The sequence below is a fragment of the Lagopus muta genome, chromosome 8 (genome assembly GCF_023343835.1).
Source record: "Lagopus muta isolate bLagMut1 chromosome 8, bLagMut1 primary, whole genome shotgun sequence".
Classification (NCBI taxonomy): domain Eukaryota; kingdom Metazoa; phylum Chordata; class Aves; order Galliformes; family Phasianidae; genus Lagopus; species Lagopus muta.
This window is the reverse complement of record NC_064440.1, coordinates 10,754,127-10,779,694: the sequence shown is the minus strand read 5'-3', so window position 1 is coordinate 10,779,694 and position 25,568 is coordinate 10,754,127. Positions and strand designations below refer to the sequence as shown.

Here is a 25,568-nt window from a genome sequence, read left to right as displayed (position 1 = left end):
ACTCACATGTTTACAGTTAGTTATGTGGTGGAATATATCCATGGCACCCAGGATATTGGGATTATAAAGCCCCTACAACGTTTTATAGAGGAATCTCCCAACCGCCTAAACATAAATGAGGTAAGTCTCAGCATCCACAGCTCTTTTTCCAAAGCAAATGGGAGGTGAAAGTAACTTAAGGACACAACCCAGAAATAAAGTCCAAGTGTCTTAAATCTCAGTTCTGTTTCAGCGTAAACCACGCTTCCTACCCATTAAAGAAACCACTGGTTCAAAACATCCAGACGAAGCCCTCTGAACTAAGTAGCTTTTCACATTCAGAGACAACAATGCAGAATTGATCTTAAAATGGCAAAGAAATCTCAGGTATTATGACTTCAATCGGGAGAAGCCTTGTGACAGCTTCCTGAATGCCAGCTTTTGTCTGAAGGACAGAGCTGAACTGAAGTCTGACTTCATCTGCAGCATCAGGTCAGAATTCAAGTTTTGCTTCTAACATAAGCATGGGTAGAAAAGCATTTGAAAAGTCATTCAAATTTGCTGGTGTACAAGAAGAAAAGGACACATCTGCAATGCTATTAAGAGCAAAGCTCCACCTGCTTTTCTACCATCCCTAATTATGACCTGCTGCTGAAAGGAGCAGTCTTGCTCTCCCACCCATCCCAACCATGCATTCTCACCACTCTTCACATTAGATTAACTGTCAAGCCATAGAGTGAGCTACAAACAATTTAATATTCCAGATTTGTTTTTTTTTAACAAGTGAAGCCAGCTGATGCAACTGACTGCATTTTCACCTAACAATGCAATGCAGAAGAGCTAAGGAAAGCATGACTGTCATGGGAATGACCAGCTCAGTAGCAGCTTGCAGTTGCACAGGATCAAATGCATCAAGAAACCAATCCCTGAATCCCCTACAAAAACTTCTCTGCAGGGTCCGAAATGCTCACACTGCTGGACAAGATCTGTTGCTCTAGTGGTGTTGGCAGGACCAGTTAGTCTAACACATTAGGGTTTAACACAGTACAGGGAATTTGACCCAGAGCTAGCATGAACGCATTGGCTGTTGTCATAATACCAAAGGCATTATACTCCCATACCTTGCTTCCTGTGAGTTGTGCGAGATGAGGTTTCAGTTCTTCACCAATTACTGAATAAATTGCCACCAGACAAAATACACTAGCTTTACGGACACTGCTCTCTGTATTATCATAACCCTAGGAAACAAGAAAAATGGTCACAAACAGCATACACCAACATCCTTACCAATCAATACACTGAAGAGTAGTTTAGGCTACCAGATTAATAGAAAGGCTTTGGCAATATGAACACTCAAAGAGCAAGAGAATACAGCATATCCAGCACATTCTATTTATTCTATGTAATATCCTTTCTGTAATGTCCTCATATTAGGCTATGAATTTATAAGTTATTAATGTCTTAGGTTTTATGTCATTAAGGAAGAACAGTTTCCAATCAGGCGGATTCTATCAGTTACGCACATTCCCGTGTCCAGTTCAGATGACCTTATGCCATATGTGATCATCAGGACATCTTGGACACAGTGCTCTGAGTGTGCCCACAGGTAAGTCTTTCCTGACCCAAACCCAACCACCTAAAGGAAATAGGTGAGCAAAAGACGGATGAAATTTTCAGCAAAATGGCCTAATGGTTATATCATTTAGAATATGAAACACAAAACATTGTTTGGTGAATAGATGTTCTATCCAGATAAGCATTTGGATAGAATAACTGTACTCAAGCATTCAAAATTGCAGAAGTCATCATCATTATGGATTATTCTTTTGCCGGGAAAGCCATGAGGAGTGATGCTACAGGGCTGGGGCTGCCCACTAGCAGGGCTAATGTTCTAGCTGCAAGGCCAAAATGCAGTCTGACATTACAGCCTGCAAACTCAAAGAGCACTACATCCCAAAGAGCAGGAGTTGGTCTGGATGCAGCTGTGAAGTTAAAGGCCAGAGTCACACACAAAAACTATCTTTGTCAGCACACCAGCTATTTGTTGGGATGCCTCATTTTCTACAGCACAGCAAGGCCTCTACTGCAGGCATATCAGTGTCCCATCTTTACCCTCACCAGGCAGCCTAACCACCGCTAACACAGCCAGGTCTCTTCTTGCTCTCCTCCATTAACGGTGCATTCCTTTCTCTAAACAATCAGGGCCTGCTTCAACAGGAGATGTGGACAGTGCCTCATCCCACAGCAGCCTGGTATGTGGCTAGGGCATGTCTTTGTGGAAGGAGCAGGAGTGCTGTGACTCTGCCAGCCTCAGATCACTGTGACAGCTACACCCATCTCCATGCCTACAAGGGCCTGCCAGGTTGGGCTTTGTCTCTCACCAGTAGGAGACGCCTATGGGCTGCTCCCCCTGCAGCATGGGACCCAAAAGAACAACTGAGACTGAGGAACTGCAAGCACTCCCCACCAAACCCCTCTAAGAGCTCTGCACTGCAATTTGCACCCAAACCCAGGTGCTCGACAGAAGCACAGCCAAGACTGTTTTATGTACTGAGATCCCCATCTGTTCATATGGGCCATGGGCATCCTGCTGTGGGGTGCTGAGCTGTACACTTGTATTCACATAAGCACTGTTAGACACACCTTGCCTGTTCACCACTGCTGTTACCCTCACCAAGATAAACAGCCACAGTGCATATCCCTACATACTTTCTAAATATGAGAAGTAGATTCCTTTGATCATTATGATTCCTCATTCAAGGAAATAACACTGGCAGCCCCAAGGTGAAAAATCACAAAGACATGGAAGCCATTTAATAAAGCAAATATATCTTTTTGTGCTTTTAAAGGCATGATGTTCCCAAGCACTTCCACTGCATTGAAGCCCCCTTGTCTAGGTTGTTGTCACCAACAACAATGGCTAAAAACTTCTTAAAACAAAAGTTCACATCAATACAGAATTGCCTGATTCCCAGAGTTTAAGAAAAGAACTGCAAAAGCTTATGTGACAAAGCTGGGACAAACACTAGGATGCATCGGGGAAAATCCTGACTTTGCCCTTGTCCTTCTGCTCTTTATGCTCACAAAAAGGATGCTTCTTTATCCTAATTCTCCACTGAAGTTTTACTCGCCTACAGGTATGAACTCTTTCACAAGGACCAATTTGTTCTTGCCACAATCCTCCCCCCCCCCCCCCCCCCCCAGTAAACACACTGGTTCACTCCTTTGTTATTTTCATCACGCTTTGTCTCACTCCAAAAGCTTAGTCCTGCCAGCTGCTTGTGCAAGGGGACTGAATACAACCCCACTACGGCCAGCACTGAAAGATAAATTCACAATGTAAGATCAAGCCTTAGTGCTGGCAAAAACACAGCTCCCCACCCAGGGTTATGAAAGAGACTGAAGACTGAGCATTTAGTCTTAATTTCAGAGAGAAAATAGTCCTTCCTATCTGTCCTGCTGTGCTCCAAATTCATGAGCAAAGTACACTCAAAGTGCAGAGCATCTCAGTGTTCGTTTGTGCTCAATGAGCATTTGTGATGCGAGATTCTATACCTGTAACAATCCAGGAATAATATCAGGAAGGAGTTGATGCAGTGATTCCTTGGAAATCCTCTCAATGACCTTTGTCTGCATCTTGATGGCAGCTAAATTAATTGGATAATCTGCTGTCTGAATGATGGGGCAAAGCACCTTGATGCATTGCTCAGGATGGATGGAGCTTGCCAGGGTAGAAGCAGCTTCCTCAGCAGCTCTGACGACCTGAAAGGAAAGCAGAGCAAAACCTTGCATTAATGAGGCTGCACAGCCAAAAACACCTGTGCATATTAGGAATGAATGCCAGGAAATACTTGGGGATGTTTATTAATAAAACAGCAAGAGGCTCATCTGAGAGGAGATCAAGTATAAGAATTCACGTTCTTTACCTCCAGAGACATGTTTGTTCCAGCCAGACAGTGGTACACAGTTCCTCCTGCCTGAAGTAACCATGTCAAAGTTTGAGAGTCATCCACCACCCAAGACAGACAGGCACTGCTGCCCTGTTAGGTCAGCACTCTAGCCACTGTCAGGGAACATAAACCCATCAGCTTAAACTTAATATGAAATACAATTGCTTAATACTACAATGAGTGACGTTGTGCTTTTTAATATGCATCTGCCTTGCTGAATGCTTGGGTGTCCAAGCTGAGAAAACCATGCCTGCACACGTGTGTCCTGCCAAATCCCAGCTAAGCACTGCTGTGCTCAAATCCAGGCCATGGAGCCAAGCAAGATTCAGGATAATCTATAACCAGGCAACAGTGCTCTGAGCATATTTAATACATGAAGGCAGTGCAGGGACACTATAAAACATGATAGGAAGAACAAGTGGAAACAGTGGCAGCACCCACCTTTTGTAGCTACTTCACACTGTAAAGCAGACACATAGGATGAGGGAGGTCCTAAACTCAGTACTACCCTTCACCCAGAAAAGGCAAATCCACAGATTTCACACTGTTCCCCAGTGGATAGGACAGTTAGATGAAAGAGGAAGGACCTGATTTTCTTCTCCTATGAGAGTTTTACATTCTGCAGTAATTGGATTAAAAAAAAAAAAATCACAGGATGGGAAGCAAGTTTTCTTTCTTCAAATGTATGTGCCAATTGCCAGGGAACAAACTCAAGGAAAATGTGTCCCAGACAATAAGGAAAAAAAAAAAAAGACACCAAAACAAGTGAAGCCACAGGTCAATCACTTAGACTGAAGCTGTGACTACTGAATTCTCTTCAATCCCTTCTTCCACACAAAATGGGGGTTTCTCTTTGACTCAGGCAACCCATAAACAGATACAGCTCTATCAAAGCCCCAAAAGATGAACTTTTGAAAGGAACTAATGTGGATAACGTATGTAGCAGGAGTATTTGGAAGTTTATCCTAGTCCTCACTAGGACAACAATCTCTCTCTACCTGGAGTACAAAACATTTTCCAGAAAGGACTAATTGATTTTAAGACAGAAGCAATGAAGAATGACCAGCTCAGACAGACTACTGATATAACAGAGAGATTATCCCCGTCTACAAAACCTGCTTCACCCACAGCTTCAACTCATCATGGCTACAACACAGTGACTGATCCTCTACTCGTGTTGACAGCTGCCTCCCTGAAACAGGTATGGCCAAAGGTTACTTGTGCACCTGTGGAACATCCAACAATAAACGTGATTTTAGATGGTTCATGTGGTACAAACATTGTATTTAGGCAAGGCACAGGCAGGAGCCAATCTGAGACTCTGATTGCTGAAGTTGTCCACACACTCATCTATCTCAGGCCTTTCTCAGCAATTAAACAGTGTTAAAACACATTCCAAAAATGGCAATCCACAATGTGGTCAGCATTCAAAAGATTTCATCCTGCAAGATCTGTGAATGAGTAACCAAGCAGAACAGAATACTTGTTTAGCTCTTCCAGATATTTCTTTGCTAATTCCCTTTTCAATTTCACACATGAGAAGCATGAAAGTTAACATTTTTCCATGCTAGCTAGCTTAGGAGGAAGTACTATTTTTTGAGAGGGAGGGGAAGAGAGAAATACCCAAATACTCAAGGAAACCTAATGCCAAGGTTTGGTACTGTGGCACTGAATTGCTAGAATGGCTGCAGTCAGGAGCTCTCAAAAGGTCTCTGTGGAATGTAAGAAGGTTTCTTCAAAGAAATTCACTTCTTGGCACTGCAACTTTTGATGATGTCTCTCCTAGCACTGAAATACTGCTGACATCAAGCTCTCTACAAATAACAGTGCAATTACAGAGGGTATGAATACCTCATAATCAGCCCAACAACATTCACAGGCAAGTCATTTTAGCTAAATAAACATACAGATATATATTTATTAAAAGCTTTGTAACTGACCAGACACTGGCCACTTGGAATTTTGCCTTTTAGCAACTCCAAATGCTTTTTGTAAAAGGAAAACTTAGACATACATTACACACATTATCACAAATTACTAAAATTTTTTTTTTTTTTCCCTTTTTTTTTTCTTTCCTTCTTCAGATCCTCGTGGGTCCAGAGAGGTTGTGGATGCCCCATCCCTGGAGGTGTTCAAGGCCAGATTGGATGGGGCCCTGGACATCCTCGTCTAGTACCAAATGTGGAGGTTGGTGGCCCTGCATGTGGCAAGAGGTTGGAGATTCATGATCCTTGAGGTCCCTACCAACCCTGGCCATTCTGTGATTCTGTGATTTTACAAGTAATAGCATCTTAGTATGTACTTACAGACGGATTTCATATACTAATACACTTTAGTAAATTTGGATTAGGTAAAAATTTCAGTGAGTAACTCTGAGACAGAGCTCTACAACTACTGGCACAGTTATGAGGAGAGTGCATGAGACAAAAACCTTTGTTTTAATTTTATTACTATTTCAAGCACCAAGGCTTGAAATACAGCTGCAATTCCTCGCAAAATGAGCCAGGAGTCAAAAGTACAAAGAAGGTCCCGTGTATTTTGCACATCATAGGGTAGGTTAGAAAAACTGTATAGACATAAGTAGTCTTGCACCTTCGCAAGCCCTCCTTTCAACAAAGCTGGCCATTTCTAGCACGCATCTGGCTGTATTCGCACAGCAGTTGGGTATTTCACATCACTTCTCCATGCAGTGCACATCCTTTGAATACAGAAGGGCAAATTACTCATGTCCAGAAGGCTTCCTGCTGATACTAGCTTGTAAACGTGACAACACCAGAGACATTTCCAAGTCTTTCAAGAGCACATCTGGCAGACAGCATCTGCATCCAAGCCACACTTCAGCATCCCCCTTAAGCGTATATTTGGCTTTAATAACATGCTTGAATCTTACTGACGTCAATGGGACTCAAGCATGTGCTTACATGCTTGCTTGATTCAGAAGCTCTGCAGGTAACTAGCTGCCATGCAAAGGAACAGCAGGAAACAGGGTGCAGATGAAGGTGCAGGGCAATACCAGCTGTGAGAGAACCCAGAGGACAAGCCCTTTCCTCCATCTCCACTGACATAGAAAGCCCAAATGCCACCACTCTGCAATGCAAATAGCAGTCCTGCCCTGAAGGTCTTTGATTCTGGCTTTGACTGAGTAAAGCATTTAGCCATCCGGACCAACTGTGCAACCCATGAGGGAAAGCTTGTCTCTGAATACTTGCACAGCCCTGCCAGAGTTGCATCCCCAGTAATGCCAAAGAAAGGCAGCAACATTCCTGCAGTGAGGGAAACACATTACCAAAAGCTATGAACTGCCGGGTTGTTTGGCATCGAGGATATGCAATTATAGCTGAGTTTAGTGAAGATATTTTGCCGTGAGGCATAACAACCATGTCTTGCAAATTTTCATAACATACAATATAAAAAATCAAATATCTTTTTAAATCAGGGTTTTAATCTGACCAGAGTAAAACAAACTTAAAAAAGAGTGGAAGAAATGAGGCAAACATCAAACAACAGCTCTTCCCATCTTTGGGGGGAAGATTGGAAGATAAGACACTGGGGAAGCAATAGGAATGGACCCACTAGGTTCAAGCTACCAGCAGACACCACTATCACTATTATCCATAAAATGCACACTCTTTAAATGTGGGGAAAAAAAAGTGCTGTTCACTACATGCTCAGATTGAGGAGCTCACTGTCATAGAAGGATGCAGACAATAGATTAAAAAAAATATATAAGGTCACTGAAGAGCCATTAAAGGTAAGCAGACAGAACTTTCAGCTTGGGCCAGGGGGGTTGGAGATTCATGATCCCTGAGATCCCTTCCAACTCTGGCCATTTTGTGATTCTGTGATAGGGAGGGAGGAAATCTTTGATGAAAAATCACTGCATGCTTGCTAGTCACTGTCTAAAGTAGGATATGGAGCAGAGTTTTTGTCTAACCTAATGCAATTTTGTTCAATTATTTCAAAAACACAGAAGAAAACTACTAGAGTGTTCAAATGATGATAATAGCTGGAAGAAAGAAGTTCAAAAGGGTGCCTATGACGCAAGATCTGTAAGACCAGGGAGAGCCTGCAGTGCTTTAAAAATACTGACACTAAGCTGTGTGTAAGGTATGTCACAAACATGACTTTACCTCTAGTAAAAGCTTAAAGCAAACCATGTCTGGAACTGGATAGTTTGATGCCATTCAACACAAGGCAGGTAGACCAGGAATGCAGATCTAAACGATAGCACTTTGCCTTAAAGAAGCAGGTTTTTCTCCTTTCCAAAGGCTTACCTTTTGCTCTACACACTAGAGACTAGATTGAGCCTCACTTCTGCTGGCATAACATAAGCTGTTTCCTAGTGGGCTCACTGAACAAATAACATGCCCGCTTCGTAGGCTATGCAGGGCATCAGTGTAACACGTAATCTGAGTAGAGCAGCACCCATATACCTAGATGAGAGTTGTATGGGAGTACATATTACACTGCAAGCTGGAGTACAAATACTAGCTGCACCACCTCTATAAAACACACGGAATTAAGGAGTGCATGTTTTTGTTGTTGTTTTTAAGAGAAAAAGATAAAACACTCAAAAACCTTAAGAGGCTTTTTACTCCACTGTGAAACAAGTAAAGCACCAGAAGTTTACTAGGCAGAAAAACAAGGTTTTGCTTTTGGGTTTACAAGGCACACAACTTTGTTTTTAGAACCCACTTTTGGCATTTAGAGGTGGTTACTTAAAGCCTGCACAATGTAACTTGGAGGGAATGGAGGCTTACCGCTGCCTAGCCAGGCAAACTCCCATCCCTGAAGGGTATACAGTCTAATCCAGACAGGAACAAACAATTAAGCACTGAGTTTCAAAGCAGGAAGTGGACTCAGCAATGGGGAGCGCTAAGCAGATGAAAAAAATTAAGGGATTGAGAGGAGGTGAAGTAGATTAGATTGCTTCTCCTGGGTGCTAAATATTTCACGTGTCGGGAATTAGAGGAAGCACAGAAACGTATACAATAAAACATCAACTGCCAAACTGCAGTGCTCGGCAGCTTCCAGCGTGGGCTACCAGTTAACTAACCTTAAAGACTGATCACTTAGCATTTTTCTCTAGTAGGCTATGTTGTACTGAAAGTGACACAGAGTGTATCATCATTGGAGGACATTTGCAAATAATCTTATAAATGTCAAGGGTCAGTCTAAAAGCACCTCAAGCCAGTAACAATTAAAGTTAATGGATAGCCGTGGTTTGCTCTTTTCACCTTCCTTTGGATCATTACAACAAGGAGTGTTACATCCTAATTATGCCTGTGGATTTCCTGGATAGTAAAAGACCAAAGTTAGGTACCTCATACATGGCTCAAAGTCTTTTCCTTGAACTGAGAAAGTACCAACCAGCTATGTCTACAGGTTTTGCTGCAGAGAAAAAGAGAGCAGCAGAAACAAAGCAAAGCATGAGCTGTCCAATGATTAGCAATGGTGAAGATGTTCCTTAACATTTTCACAAGATTTCTACTTTACTATAGTAAAGAATAAGAACTTATGCTCATTTTGCTGCTATGAATCTGTAGCAATGTCATATCAATGGTACTGGGTCAGCACACAGCATCTCTCCTTAGTTATGGGTGAGTAAGTACACTGGAACAAATGAGTTAATATTAACCAATTGGCAACAGAAAGACAGCTCTTTTCCAAGTAACTCCAAACAAAGAGTGATAAAAATCAACAAGATTTAATACCATCCACAACTTCAATTACATTCTAATGCTCTAAAAGTAAGTGAAAGGCATTTACATGTCAACTCCCATAAATATTTACAGTTCTGACTGAAGCAGGCTTGACTTTTCTCATCATCCCATTTAATTAACAGTACTGTGCAGACTATTATACAACAAACAGAGTAAAAAGAGGCTAGCATTAAAAAGTGCAAACTAAACATGAATCCCAAGTCAGAGTCTCCTAGTCTGTAGCCCAGGGTTATGTTAATTTTGGACCTGCACCGAGGTCAGTGCTTTGCTGATTTTTACTTGCACCCACACGACAACTCTCAACATCCACTCCTCATACCAAATTTTCTTCTCTGGTGTCCCTTAGTTGTGCTGCTTCATTGATGCTACACTTTGCCTTCAACAACAGAAGGCCAAAGAGTTCTCGCCACAGCAAAGATTCAAGCATTGAAAGGCTTCAGCTTGATTTGGCAAAATACATTCAGGCATCCAAATACATCCAACCATGCTAACATAACATCAATGCTTCCAGCTGTAATAAAACCACAGCCCCTTTTGTTTCAGACACTCTTTTAGCTAGATACTGGCACTCAAATGGAGGAAGATACGGTATTTCACAGGATTGTAGGGGCTGAAAGGGTCCTATGGAGATCATTTATGTCCAAACCCCCAGCTAAAGCAGGTTCCCTAGGTGCCTGTTGGGTTCTGAAAGTGATGATAGCCATGCTGAACACAAGTAGTATTGCATTTGTGAAGTCAAATTAACTTTCTTACTGATTTTCAAAGAACTGCCTCTAAGTGCAATGACTTCTTGGAGCCATCTGAGGTTAATGGCCCTGCACTGTGCTCTTTTCCAAACTCCTCTTTCTTTGCTTGGTCATTTTACACTGATTGCCCATTACCCAAACATTACAGAAAATGGCAGCAATAACATACAGGCAATTAACAGTTCCTGTGCTGAAGGGGAAACTCAGGTAAGCAAAAGTGAAGTAGGTACAGATCTCTCCAAACAGTAATTTTCTGCTGATTCATGCAGCCTGTCTGAAATGATTTCAAACCACAAACCAGTTTTGTTTTCTAATGCAAAGGCAGAAACAAACCCTAGTGAGACGTCCTGTCAGGGCATTACGTTGCTCAGGAATTAGCACTTTCCTAACTTTACTATATAGCAGCTTTCCTCCAAATCATTTTTACAGTATGAAGATTTTATTTTATGTAGTCTAAGGAGAGTATATCCACTGCTCTTAGTATCACTCAGTTTCAGTGAAAAGTAAAACTATAAGACAGATGACTAAGATTTTTCCATTCTTTCTTCAGCTATTCTAAAAGCCTTCCAAACTGGTGAATTTTCACTTAGTCTCTCACTGAGTGGGATCAAGTCAAAGGGCAGCTCCTCCACAACCCCAGGAGATAGCAGTGCTGCAAAGTCAGCACTGAGTGGGAGCTGGAGAGCCTCTGTTGGGTGGGAATCTGTGACATTCTGGCCCAGGACTATGAGTTTGACCAACTGAGCCATACCCAAATGGACTCAGTTGTTTGGTTTTTTTTTTTTTTTTTTTTTTTTTTTTTTTTTTTTTTTAAACAGACATAATGGAATCAACAAATCCCAGCTACAGGTAAAAAATACCTACAGCATTTTCACAGGTGTATGTTCGTGTAGACACACAAGAGAAGACTGAGAAACTTTTCTTAACTTCATGAATGCTGATGTCCTGAAACTGACAGAGAATTGCCAGTTTTCATGAGTTCCATTTCGGCTCTGAGAACCCCATTTACACAGGGATGAGAAAATAGACATACATCGACTTAAAAATACTATGTTGCAATGGCAACATCCTCAAACTCAGTGGATAAAGTGGGTGGGATACAAATATCATGTACTTGGTTTATTTCTAGAGTGTTTTTTTTTTTTTTAATATCAGCACATGGCAGATAACACCAAACACCCGTTCTTTGGGCTGTTCTCTCCTATTACACCACCAGTACCAGTACTTAATACAGCTGTACAAACAACTGCTTAGAGATAGAAAAATGGAACTACACCTGCAGTGTCCTGCTACGACAGCCATAACCCAAAGGTCTCACTGGAGCAGTTGTAAATGTGATCTTTTTTAATGATAACAGTGCTATGCAAAACCACTGGGGAAAAAAAAAAAAAAAAATCAAAGGAATGCTATGTGCAGAACAGCAGCTACTTGCTGAGAGCAATACAGCTCACACTTACTCTTCTATAAAGAAGTGCCAGAACTCATGACTCTTCATTCCTGGCTTGAGTTTTACTTTCTGTTACAAAAGCTGATCCTTCTCTGCTCTTCCTCAGAAGGCATCTCACATGCAAATCTTAAAAAAAACCTGTCCATACTACAAACATGAAGTACATTGTGTGGGGGAGTACAGAGACATGAAAAGTTATGCTGTCAACATTACACCTGATTTCAGTAAAAACTGTCAGTCATACAAGGACAGAGAGCTCTGAAGGGCATTAAAAAACATCAGAGACCATCTGAAAGGTGCTGTAAGTTTGGAAGATTCTGTGGGGAAAAAAAAAGGGCACTGAGTCAAGGTGAGATGAGAAGTATGTAACCAGGAAAACTTGCCAATAAAAGGCACTCCTTCAGAACACAATGTTTTGTCTGACTATTTTATCAGGAAATCAATTTACAACTGCTTCTTATTACTCTGAACTGAGAACGACAGAAGGGTAAAAGCTCTACATCGAGGAGGACAGGCAGATTGTGGCAGTCTTCATTCACTAAAGGATTAAACATTTTCTGTCTTTGTATTTAAGGGATATCCAGCCTGTTAGGTCCCCCTTCTTCCCTGTGGGGGTGTATTTGGTTTTGTTTTGATTTTTAAACAGTACAGTTTTGCTATGCACACCTAATGCAGCTTTGTGTCAGTTATGCAATGATCTGGAAGCAGCTTGATCTATAAAGTGATCTTTTCCATTGCCAAAAACAGAGATACCTAGCATTGCTAGTTTAGGGCAAGCCTTTTGCAGGGAAGATGAAGAGCTTTAAATTTCAAAGGAAGAAGTTTGGTAAATAAGTCATTGCTGAAATGGACAGAAATTCACGTGCTGTTTTTCAGGGTTTGGTTCAAACTTGCAACACGTGTAAGATAGAAAAGAAGATCTATCTTGGAAGCCAATTTGCAAAGACTGACCTTTAATGTACTTTGATCTACTTCCAATATAACCATCACGTCCCTGTATTTTTTAGTCCAGAATACTTTTAATTTTGCATGAGTTCTCTCGCAATAGGAAAATGCATTTCACTCTTCCCTTGGCTTCCTCCTCACTGCCTCAGCTTATTTCTAACAGCATGCCTTCTTTGTCCATTTTCATCTGTTATTCCACAGTTCAAATTCTCAAATGTGGCTCAAGTTCATAATTTTCACACAGCTCTGCTGAGGTACAGCCTTAGTGTTCTTCAATACATTTCCAAACCTTCCCTGTGCAGATTGAGGGACCACAGTGCCCTTAATGAGCTCCAATAAATTAAGAAAAATGCACCCTCCTACCTCTCCCAGAGCAACCAATCAAGCCCTGGAAAACCAATAGATGGCCTACAACTTCAGATAGTTCCAAATACACTAAAAATGAGTCTGTTGTTCTCAACATTTTTCTTCTTGCTTCAGCAAGTATACATCTTCAGCACTTAGGTGATTTCATATTGTTCTTTTCTACTGTCAAGATTGATCAGCACGCTTGTTTGTTAAATCTCACATTTCTTCAATATTATTTTCCCAGTAGCAGTGCCAAAAGGCTCACTCACCTCCTTGTGGGAATCCTTGTGTGCTTCCAGTGTCTTCATGATGGTCAACTCTGCGTAGTTTTTGAACCTTGCTGGCTGATTCCGTAGGATTTCTCTAAGGACTCGCAGTGCCAACGCTCGTATTGAGTGCTGTGTCAAGAGAAATTGATGTTAGAGAATGTAATTTCTCAACGAAATTGCACTGTGAAGCAAACTCTCATGGCTCCCTAAGCAGTAGAAATCTTACGTAGCTCTACCAGCTCCAGTGGATCAAGCAGTGTGATCAATAGCTGAAAACAAGAATTGGTCTGCTTGCTTTCTGTTGCAGAAACATTTATATAAAATGACTGTTCCTACTGACAGAATCGGAATGATTCTACATTTTTAAATTCCATACTCTTCTGGCAATTAAGTATAAATTCATAACCAAAACAGCATAACTGCATTACACAAAATTACAAAGACATTCAGATTGTATTTGATTTGTTCTTCCCATTCTGCTTAGCTCTGCAGATATCAGATTGAGCTCCATTCATGCAAAAGCTGTTTCTCATGTACTATTACAGAAGCAGCATTGATTTACTGCAGCACCTCTGGAAATTACTTTCAAGAACAGTCAATTTTTGTAGTCTCACTACTGACCTGTGCGTTAATCCTTTATATATCAAAAGATCCTTAAGAGAAGGGATTTATAACACCTGCTTTACTTACACAACTGTTACATTAAGTTTTTGGCCAGTGGCCATTCCAAATAGATCTATCATTTCAGCAGAGGAATACTTTATACTCAGCCTTCAAATTATGCCCTTTGTTATCCATCTGCAAAACTCACAGATTAGCAAACTTACCTGTACTTAAAGTCACCAAATCTTCCTACATACATGATGATGCTATGATTAAACATGTAGGACTACCAAAACTCATGTTGATTCTAAGAAAAATGATTGTGAGGAAATATCAGCCATACAGACTGCCTTAGAAAATAACTTTATTTCTGATTCTAGTTCAATTTCCTAGTTGTTACTAGACACTCAGATGGGAGCGGAGAACAGACACTACAGAGAACCTTGAAATTTGTCATGGAGTACATTAATAATGAAAGCAGAATCAATAACCTTAACAGAAAAAAAGAAAACAAGCACTGCAGCATCGCTGATGAGATGCCATAGAAATGTAACAAATTTCAGTTGAATTAATTTGCAGAACCTATCACCCTAAATAAAGCAATGCTACAAGAGAGTTAAGAAAAATCTACATCTCACATCTTTGTCTCCAAGCGTTTCCAGGAGCAAGAGCAGAATGGTTTTGAAATGTTCCTCCCAAACTCCAAGATTATCCTCCCTTGTGATTTTCAGCAGCTCCAGGAGAGCTCCTTTCCGCTCCTCCACCCGCTCATTGTGATTAGAGAGCTCTTTCAGAAGGTCAGCCACCAAATCTGAATGGTCAATGGGTACTTCTAGGACAAATGGAAGCGAGTCACTTGGGGAAATGGGGGAAAAGGTCAAATATGTCCATATTACAAACCTTCCATAGAACAAGTGCACAGAAAAAAAAAGACCACTCCCAAAAAGGCATCAAATCCCAAGTGGACTCTGTCAAGAGGGAAAGAGGATCAGAATAGCCCTAATTTCACCTAAGTTCCTAATGCTGCTCATGAATCTGCACATGGCTTCTAACAAACAAAGAAGAGATGACGATTGGATTTTATCCAATTCCAATAATTACTTGTACAAGAGGAGAATCACCAGTTTGTCCCAGACACACACCCAAAACTAGCAATCACATGCGTAACTTTTAGATCAAAGTACTGTGAGTCATCAATATAATGCAAAGGAATAAACTAAGGGGTGCAGCATCATTTAAATGAAGTGAAACACTCAATAACAAGCTAATGAGTCATTTAGGTTTTAGAGTAGAACGTCCCTAAATAAATGTCCCTTGAAGATATATTTAATTTAGACTTTAAGGGACTAGTTTGAGGAAAACTCCAAAGGAGAAAGTAAGAGAGAACAATAACAAAAAAAATTAAAATTGCAGCAGAGCCTTCTCTCCATATCCATAAATCAAGTTCTCACGTCACACATCAGAACAGAAAATATTTCATGCCAAGCCTTGACTCACTTGCAAAGTAATACACAACATATACGTGGACAGGCATGTATCTCAGTACTGCACAAATACAAATATATCAGGAACAGAACAAGCTGCCAACAATTTTTAAAGATACGCTAATACAAACCATCCCGAAGCTGATCCATGTCATCATCAAAAACTGCTTCCTTGAGGGCAGTCTTGTCATAAGTGTTAATTGTGTCGGAATAAGGATAGGGGTTATACTCTCGAGCTCGTGGCCCTGAAAAGGCGCGGGGTGGCTGTGTGTTAAGTAGGGAGGTTTTGTTATCTAGAGCCATCCTTCCTCCTTCTACAGTATCATTGCCTCCTCGGACATCACTGGTAGGTACTGCAAGGCCACCATCTCGAGACACCTGGAGATCAAATACAGAAAAGGCATAAGACCACTAAAAGGCTACAACTTCCACAGAGTTTGAGTTCACTCATCAACAGGATCACATTCTTTAATTTTGTGTAGAATTCTCTATATACACATAATACTTAGACCGCCTCTTAATTTAGGTAACAAAAGTATCTCATGATCATAGGGCAAAAAGCTATGTTAACATTTCTAAACAGAAGTATTTCTAAAGCTGCAAAGGCTAGGAAAAAAATCAAACAAGGAACAGGACCAATCTGCTAATAAGCCAAAGGAAGGAAGGAAAAGCAACATCGTTCTCACAAATGATGCTTCGAACACTAATGTGAAATAGACAACAGCAGAGTCCCAAAGAAAAACATCAGATTACCAAGAATTCTAGCTTCTGAGACTAACAGTCTACACTTGTTTATCCACACAGGAAACAAAAATACTGCTTCATTCACAGATTTTGAATTTCACATGCTTAATTAAAACAAATGGCATCTCACATGTCACAACAACCTCTAGGACCTCAGTGTCTTTCTTGTTGTGAGAGGTTCAAATGTTGAAGTGTTAGAAACAATTGAGAATAAAACAGTTACAGGAAAAATCCAACTACCAAAAGCAACTGGATTTTGTACGCTAGTTAACATTCCAAAGCCAGGCTTGAAAACCATAAAAATTTCACATATCTCCAAGTATTAATCAAACCAAACACTTACCATGTCACAGTCTTTCTTCCCATCACGTTTGATTGGTTCATTCAGGTCCTCTTGACTACGAAAACTAAACTTTTCAATTGCTTCTGTGACTCCACGAAGAGAGCTGTAGATTTCATCAGAATTTAGGTTCTCCGTGTCATAATCCAGCATACTAAAGACGAAACGTATATGAAAAGTTACACACAAAATTGGGATCAACTTTTGACTTAACAAATACACGTCAAGTTGGAAACAGATGATTTGGTGTATCATTTCTAACAGAGACTTTTAACGAAACATGAATGGAATTCAAAGTAGACTTCAGGTCTGAGTCTCCTAGATTTATCCCAGTCTGAGAGGAGGAGCTCAACTGAATGAAGTGGTACTATATTGCTGCAATTGAGGAGAAATCAGGTCCACTGTTTATAACATTCCAAAGCAGTGAATGTGGTAGCTTCTATCAACAAAATATCCTGCCCCCATAAAGGTAATGGTGTTCATACAAAAGAAAAATAATCACTATGAGAACTCAAAGGGTTCTGACAGCTAGTGGATGTGAAATCAACAAAATTTAAGCTCCATAATATGTAAAATATATTCTGTCCATGAACTGAAATGCAGTAGATTTAAACAGAAATGAAAATGTATCTTGACATAAAGCTTTGTCTATCATATTCCAGTTTTCCTTTATAAAGTAGTAAAAACAAAACCACTTGCAAGAAGCCTTGAAAAAAATAAGATGCATTTCAGTAATGAGCCTTAATTTGAGAATTCTCTCACTCAAATCAAATGCTTTGTTGCGGTGAGTCTGTTTTTCAGAAATTCTTCAGGAGTATAAAGCCTAAGAGTTATCCAAAATTAAGTACTATGAGAAAAATGACCAGCAGGCAAGGGCAGATGATAGAGGGAAAAAAAAAAGACAAAAAGATGTAGCGAGGGCAAGAAGGTCCTCAATGCCTCAAGGAAATTAAAAGACAGTATTGGCAAGATTTTGCCGTATCCAGACAGAAGTTCAATCTGCATGACAGTTTTCCAAGACAGATTTAAAGAAGAGACCCCAGTAACTGAGAGGAATTTCTCTGGGGGAGTCTCAGATCTTAGCAAAGCCAGAAGCAAAAAACTCAAAGGAATTTAAGATATTTACATCAAGTTGTTAGTCAGTAAATGGCAAGAAGCAGCTCCCTTCAATTATCAATTTCTATTTCTTAACAATTTGTGAAGGATGACAGGATGGCCTTGGAGGAAGATGGCTGAACAAAGAGTAGTGTTGCTTTCCTACAAAAGAACAATCACTTGTGACGTGGTAAGAAAACTAATACAGTAAAAATAGAAAATCTCTTTTGAATCCTGGGTACACAGTCATTATTTTCAGTACAACTAAAAGTAGGATGTTTGCTATCTGGAACTACCACTTCTCTGTCTGAAGTTCCTTGAGAACTTCAGACAAAGGATAAAACTTGTGTTGTCCAAATCTTTTGGGATTAACACACTGAAAATAGCCATAATCCCTGGCTCCAAGCAACGCTATCACCCTGCAGGCACACAAGCACCAGCACAATGCACTCTGGCAAAGAAAACAAAGCATTGCTCCCTGACTTTAAATGGTGTCCATCCAGCCAGGCCTGGCTAAAAAGAAGTCACCACTGAAACAACAACAGACCTAAACCAGGAAACAAAAGCTGTGCATAAACCTATAAAAGAAAGAATATTTAGGATCTTCCAGATAACTGAATGACATCATTGCTTTCCAGACTCCCCAGAGAAGTAAAAGCAGTTTTAAAATTCTTTTTAAGTATCAGTAATAGAAAAGACAAGCTTTGCTCCGTACCATCTTGAAAGTATCAGTCGTGTGTTCAAGCATGATTAATCCATACATTTTACAAGCTTCTTCAAGTGAGCAATGGAAGAGCCATTACTAGACAGTATATATTGATCGTAACAGCATACTCACACTAGGAGATGAAATGACTTACCAAAGGTCACACAATGAAATCCATGGAGAAAGAAAATTAAGATTAAAAAAAAAAAAATAAATCGACAAACAGTCCCAGATATACTGACATTAAATCTGCCCAAATCTCTGTTTCTTTCCTCAGGAATGAATTTTGACCAATGCTTCTCCCAAAGAACACATCAATGCACATATTCTACAGTGCAAAATGACTGCAGCTATTTATGAACAAAGAACCACTAAAACTGAGGTGTTTTTCAAAACACAAAACCACCTTTGACTAAAATCTGGAGAATCCAGTGATTTCATATGTCAAGAGTAAGCTCGTGTAAGAAATCACATTATGGTTGTGACAAAACTTTACATGTAAACACACATATCTACTGACAGTATGTGTGCTGGAATAATTCACAGACAACGTGATGGAGAAAATAAAATGAAGCTAAACCCACCTTTGAGGGAAAAAAAAAAAACAGCACAAAAAAAACAACCAATCAAGAAAACTAGAGGAAAGTCACAGGATGAAATAAGAGTAGAGATGAGCAGTGTTCAGGGATGTCACAGCATTATTTTCCGTCTTCCGTCGCACTGAAACAATACAGCCCTCCACAAGCTTATCAAAACAAAATTTGGCTGTTTTGCAGTCCGTCATAAAGATTTTATTTTCATGAACTTTTATTTATTTTCCAATCCAAACTATGTGTGAGTAACTAACAGTTGAGCATCCTCAAGCAGTACACAGTTAGGGTTTCTTGCACTTTCATGCTCTGGACTGGAATTATTTCAAAGCTCAATGCTGACTAATGAAAGGAGGAAAACATTGTTCTCAACTAGCATAACCCCCATACCCCAGCCCAAATTAACATTAACCTCTTCCACAGATTTCTCAGATGGTCCTAGAATCTGAATATTGATTTCATGTTTTACATCCTCTGCTATTCACAGGGATGCAGAATGTGTGATTCTATTTTCTATCTCAGTTGTCACAGACTCCCAGATTTTCAGGTTTCCAAGAACTATTTGTTTGGTTTTGCTTCAACAGCTTCCCAGTTAGGAACTTCTTTCTTTGAGGGAAGATGATATAGCCCTTCTTCAAGTGAGACTCACATGTAAGTCCAAATAAATCACACCCACAGAAAGCCTGCTGATAGGGCTTAAACTTCATAATAATCCAAGTAATCTAACAGACGTCTGGCAAATTAAATTTGGTTTTTGATCAAAACAAGTATGCAGTTTTAGTTTTGTACACAGGTTCAGTATCTACAAAAAGATAGAAATGTGAGTGTACAAGAGGAGGAATAGTGACCAAAATTAACTGCCAATCCCTTAAATCTTGTGGGAAGGACACATAATACATTTAATTTCAATACTACACAGTGCCAGGATGTTCCACGATCATCACACAAACAGCTGGTGAATCACATACACACCACCCTCACTGGCCGCCAGATACTACTGCAGATGGGAAATCACTGTCACAACAAGTGCATACAGAAAGTGCTCAACAATTGTGCTCTGCATTCAGGAAACCCAGCAGGGAGAAATTAATTTGGAAGAATTCACTTTGTTTTTCCACTGGCGTGCCACATCTCCCTCACAAAGAGAGCAGTGGCTGATTCATCTCCCCAGTCTGAGAACTAACATCATCCCAATTTCTTTTTCAATCGAAGCTTTTGGAAATCATTTCCTATGCTTGAACAAATTATAAAGTATGAAAGGTAAATAGTACTGTGACATCTCAGACAAGTTGGTTTAACAGGTAGCTTGTTACCTGGGAGAATAAGAGCGTCTGAAAGTCTTGTGGGAAGGAGCGGTGGGGATGGAGTTAGGCTGAGAAAGGGGAGGGGGGTGCTTCGACAGCCCATCTGCACTCCAACCCCAGAACCGACTGCAGTGATCAGAGAAACGAAAGAGAAAAACAGAGAAAGGAGAGGGAGAAAAAAAAGAAACTATAATCTGAGTGGCATAGTGCTGTCATGCTGCCTTGAAGAGAGAAAAAAAAATTAATAGAAACGAAATTAAACAAGAATACTCCACTGAGCCCCTTAAGTCATTGCTTTGGCCTTTATTTTCACTTTTTTCTACCATAAAGATACAGCTCACACAAAAATAGTCTCTCTTAAATTGCATAAATAGATATAGTCTCTATAAACAACACTTAAAATGCTTTAAGTGAACAATCCCTGACCAAACATCTGTATCCAAATTCTATGCAGGTATTTGCAAGCAACAGAATTTCCTGAAAGATAAGAGAGCTGAAACTGAACTTCATGAAATAAATGAAAATCAGTCCAGAGCACACGTGAGTCAGGTAAACCAGGGGCTTGTTTGTCTCTGCAGACAACCTGGAAAGACTGAACGAAACCCAGCCTCAAACTCAGTTCATATTTCTCTTGAAACCTTTACAGGGGCCTCTTAGTTACCATCTGGCACTGCACCTTTGGTCAAGGCAACCAAATTTGTCTGAATGTGTTTAGTTTTTACTTTTGCCTTGTTCCCTTTCTGTCACGGGAATTATCAAAATCATCTTCTAAACAATACAAATGTTTGAGCTCGTGGAATATTCAGCGTGCCAGTTTGTTTCTACTAAAATTAAGCATACTTGTCTCAGAGAGTTACATGAGTATACACAAGTGAAAGATGCTACAAGATCAGATGTGGCAAACAGGTTGAGAGTTGCTTCAGCACAAACAGCAGCAATGCCAGCTGAAAACTCATCTGAAGTGTGACATCAAATTCACGTGTTAACCAGCAATCAAAACCATAGCTATTACATTCAACTACTACAGAAACGCACCAGACATTCAGAACGCTGAATAGAAATCTCACAGCTCAAGATCACACCTAACTGCCAATGGGCCACTGAATAATGCAGGCTTGTCTTTATTGTATAAGGTGGGTGGTTTAATTCTTTTTCCATGTCCTGCCTCGCTCAATTTAATATAGATGTCATTAAAGTTTATTTTAACGGTATTTTTTTATTTTCAGTGAAAAAGCAAGCATATAAAGCTTTCAAGGCCAAATAAAGCTATCAGCATTTTTTTTTCCCCAACTATGCACAAGTTTCTGGGCTGCTAATAGAGGCAAACATATCCATTTGATATAATTCCTTCAAATATTCCTAATGGATTGTCAGTAAAAATTCACAACCTGTATGTGGCATCTGAGCTCACAGAGGACGGTTTTTTATTCACAATAGCATTCACACACTGGAGGAATTCTTAGCTTAGTATTTTTCCTCTTGCTGTACTACATCACTAAACCTGCAATTTTCTCCATCCAACACAAACACAAGCCATTCATCTGTGCATTGCCCAGGAAACATTCATTATTCTTACTCAGAAATATGTTTTTTTTCCCTATCATTTCAGTTTTCCCAAGTGTCTTCCTCTCTTTTCTTCTCCAGAAAGATCTCTCTTGCTTTGTAACTTCCCTCCCAAAAAGCTATCTGGACAACAAAAGTAGTTACAATTGCAGAAAAAACTCACAGATGCAGTGGATATATTCTAGTCATCGTGAAAGCAGAACAGGATGGAGCAAATGAAAGCATAAGGAAGGGCTCTGTCCAAAGCCCCATGCTATTCTTCTGAAGACACTAATATACATATATATTTCTAAGCAATCCAAACTATCCTTTCTACAGGGAAGATTAGATATCCATGCCCCAAAAATACGCGTGGCTCTAAATACGACTCTTCCAATCTGTGTATCAAGAGAAAATTCAAAGGAAAATAAAACCTTCAAGCCAATACTGGCACTAAGAACTGGAGATAATCTCTCAACTGGACTGCACTCAAGTTTCCTATAGAAGGCAGAGGCACGGACAGGGCAAGCAGGCAACAGTGCACCACACAGACAACCTTGCTACACTTCGGGCATGGGTCCAGCAGAAGGTATGATCAAAACCTGGTTCAAAGAAGGGCTCTACAGTGAAACAGTGATAACTTCATCCTTTTAGATCACTACCAGAATGACTTGGGTCTGCTAGTTCTTCAAGTTTGTAGACATAAAAGTCACATTCTACACCATAAGCTGAATTGCAAACCGCAAGTACTTATAATGGAAAGATGACATAGAATCATCTACACCAACATCATATTGGTATACCACAATGTACCCTACTCACAACATGTTAGTCTGCACATCTTCCAAAGCCTTTTCTTCTTAAAGAACAACCATACAGTTTCCAAAAACAGAACTGAGTTCCCCTTTGTTCAGTAAGTCATGACCTCAAAGTGTGCTGCATCAGACACAGTGATGCAAGCAGAATGTCATAAACTACTGCCACTGATTTGTAACACTTGCCACCGCCTCTTCTACAGGTGGTAAAAATCTGCAGCTATTGCTATTGCCCATAGGTTACAAAAAAGGTGGATAACTGATTAGTTTAAATGGCTTTTAAAGCAGCTTGCACCTTCATCCACCACTGAACAGTAATTATTACGTAGTCTTACCTAAATCCAGCAATGACTCAAGACAGATTAATTGAAAAGGCACCTAAACTTTAGGGTCAACAACTTCAAGAATTCCATGGAAAATCAAAGGAATTACTGATTTTAAAAGGACATTCCTGGATCAGAATACCAGTAACAATTTTGGTCTTCACAACTTAATGGCAGAATGTTCTAGAATTAAATGTCCTCTCTAACCATTCCTTCAGAACATACCCCATGTAATAAACTCTCCAGTTGCTAACCCCCAAAAGCTTGGAAAGAGCAACATTAAATTGAGTAGATGATGGAAGCTTTAATCTGCATCTTGATACGTATAACCTGACATCAAGACGTAATAAAGACATAAAGCTAAACAGAATAGCAGTGAGTGAAGAGGAAAAACAAGTCGTGTCACAGTGGCAAAGCCCAAAAAGCATGGCAAAAGATCATAAATTTACAAAAAAGATGCCACATGCAAGTGTGACTCGCAAAGTTTCAACGTAACCATCAGGAGATATAACCTGTTTGTAATTCCAGTGACAAATATCAATCAGGAGAGCAACAATACTCAAGTTAGTAGAAAAGGAAGCAACATTGTTGGAACCATTCCCCTGAAACTCTATCACTTAATTTCTTAATGGAACCATTGTTGAAAAGCCTCATAATAGGCAACTTGACCTTGACTTGCAAACTTTCAGTCTGGTTTTGGATTACATCAGATTTAGGATTACAAAGATTTATTCAGATACTCAGAATTTCCTCAGGAAACTTTATGTGGTCCCCATACACTGCTGGAATAGTCTAACTACTTCATTAAAAGCAAACAACCTGTGTTTTTCTGACACATGGAAGTGCTAAGCATCCCCCACGGATACTGTCTAGCAAGTCATGACAAGGCTGATTAACAGATTTCAGTGTAAATTACTAAACTGGACTGTGAATTGCCATCCTTGCACAGTACGTTTCCTTTTGTTTCTGCTTCAGCCACAGCAAAGTGACTTCTCATAATGAGGCAGGGCATTTAAGCTTTCCCAGCATGAATCATCAAAGCATGACCAGGTAACAATCTAATACTTCCCATATTTCTAAGGTCCCAGAGCACACTGTATACATGCATATGATCTCTGTTTTAAGTTTTTCTTGTACCAAAAAAAAAAAATAAATAAAAAAATAAAAAATTTCAGCACACAGGAGTTCATGTACACAGAATAGAAGGTTTTGGAGAGGACTAATATATTCTAGGGTAGCACCTGCAGCTTCAGTAAGATACCTGATTGCAACAGACATACTGCCCAAAGGATCAGGATGCTGTTCTGCCAGTAACCAAGAGGGAGGAGATTTGTGAGGTGCTCAGCACTGAAATACAGTTACAACCTGTATTTTGCATCCTCACAAAGCATAAAAGAGGAACAGGGGAAGTTCAGCATTTTTCTCTGCAGTGCAAGCACTGCAACAGTCAAATAAATTACTGAACATAACAGCACACCCAAAAAACAGACAACTGAAACCCTTGACTTGAAAGTCTTACATACTTTGTGGTATTTGTAACCTACACAACACCTCATCACTAATGCTGCCATTTAGTATTACCTTTATTAAATCCACAAATGTGATTCTGGAGAAGGCCTGGTTATGAAAGAATTAATATAAGAACAGACATTGAGATTACACAGATCAACATGAGGACTCAAACAATGAAGTCAATCACCAACCATGTACTATCATGTTTGAAGCCTGCTCCTTTGGAACAGTTTACTGTAAACTTCTGATCTCTAGTTTGTTTTTAAAGTGAGTTATATTTTGCATTATGCATGCTCAGTGTTGAAATCCTTTAAGTGGTTTAATTAACCTGCCACATTACCTTGGAGACAGCCCACCATGGGAACAGTTGGTAGGTGAAGTCAAGGGGCTGGTTCTGCTGCTGGAGTGCCGAGAAGGAGTCCTACCAAGAGTATTGCTGGGGGAACCCTGGCATACAAACAGGAAAACAGGGATTAGCAACATGTTGCAACACAAGAACAGGAGGACACAACAGCAGCAACAGCTTCAAACACTGCCTTTGTGCTAGACAAGCTTGGCATAGTTTTCACTCTTGCTCTTGACCCAAAAATCAGCAGCCATGGTTCATGTAGTCAGTAATGTATTCAGAGGATGAAGAAGCACACATGTACCTCTCTACTATTCATAGAACCAGCAGTTTTAACTTTGCAGCATGTATGGCCTGCAAATACTGCCAGGAAAATGGTTTATCAATTCACCAAACTACCCAGTTTCTCAAACACTATTTTTCAGCTCCGGAGCACGCAGACCATTACTCTGTCAATTTAGCAACTTAATTATGCAGCTATTTTACACATTGTCTAAAGCATTCTGATGGCTTACGATCTTAACAAGCACAATCAATTAACTTATTTTTCCACTGGCCTGCATAATAATTCATACCACAGAAAAAATGAGTAGAAACCATTCCCAAATCTGACTCACTCCACATAGAGGAAGATAAACGAGGTGGAAGGGACTAGAGAATCCAGTCCTTCCTCTTGGAAGCCTAATGCTGCAATTCGAGTTTACACAAAGGTCTATCATTGCTATGGAAGGGCAAAGATGAGAGGGTTCAAATTCCA

At 40.0% G+C, this 25,568-nt stretch overlaps 1 protein-coding gene across 6 annotated transcripts in view; it reads right to left on the bottom strand.

Annotated features, from left to right (window-relative positions):
* CLASP1 (cytoplasmic linker associated protein 1) overlaps positions 1-25,568 on the bottom strand; it is a 154,846-nt gene that overhangs the window by 4,626 nt on the left and 124,652 nt on the right. For 5 of the 6 annotated variants that reach the window (XM_048954035.1, XM_048954033.1, XM_048954036.1 and 2 more), the window contains 7 exons: positions 24,806-24,912; positions 16,582-16,732; positions 15,626-15,872; positions 14,649-14,839; positions 13,408-13,536; positions 3,535-3,741; positions 1,101-1,217 (listed from right to left, as the gene is read on the bottom strand). In XM_048954035.1, coding sequence (XP_048809992.1) covers positions 1,101-1,217; positions 3,535-3,741; positions 13,408-13,536; positions 14,649-14,839; positions 15,626-15,872; positions 16,582-16,732; positions 24,806-24,912 — 1,149 coding nt within the window. Of the gene's footprint in view, positions 1-1,100; positions 1,218-3,534; positions 3,742-13,407; positions 13,537-14,648; positions 14,843-15,625; positions 15,873-16,581; positions 16,733-20,282; positions 20,400-24,805; positions 24,913-25,568 lie in introns of all 6 variants that reach the window. The other variant, XM_048954032.1, reaches the window with a different exon arrangement.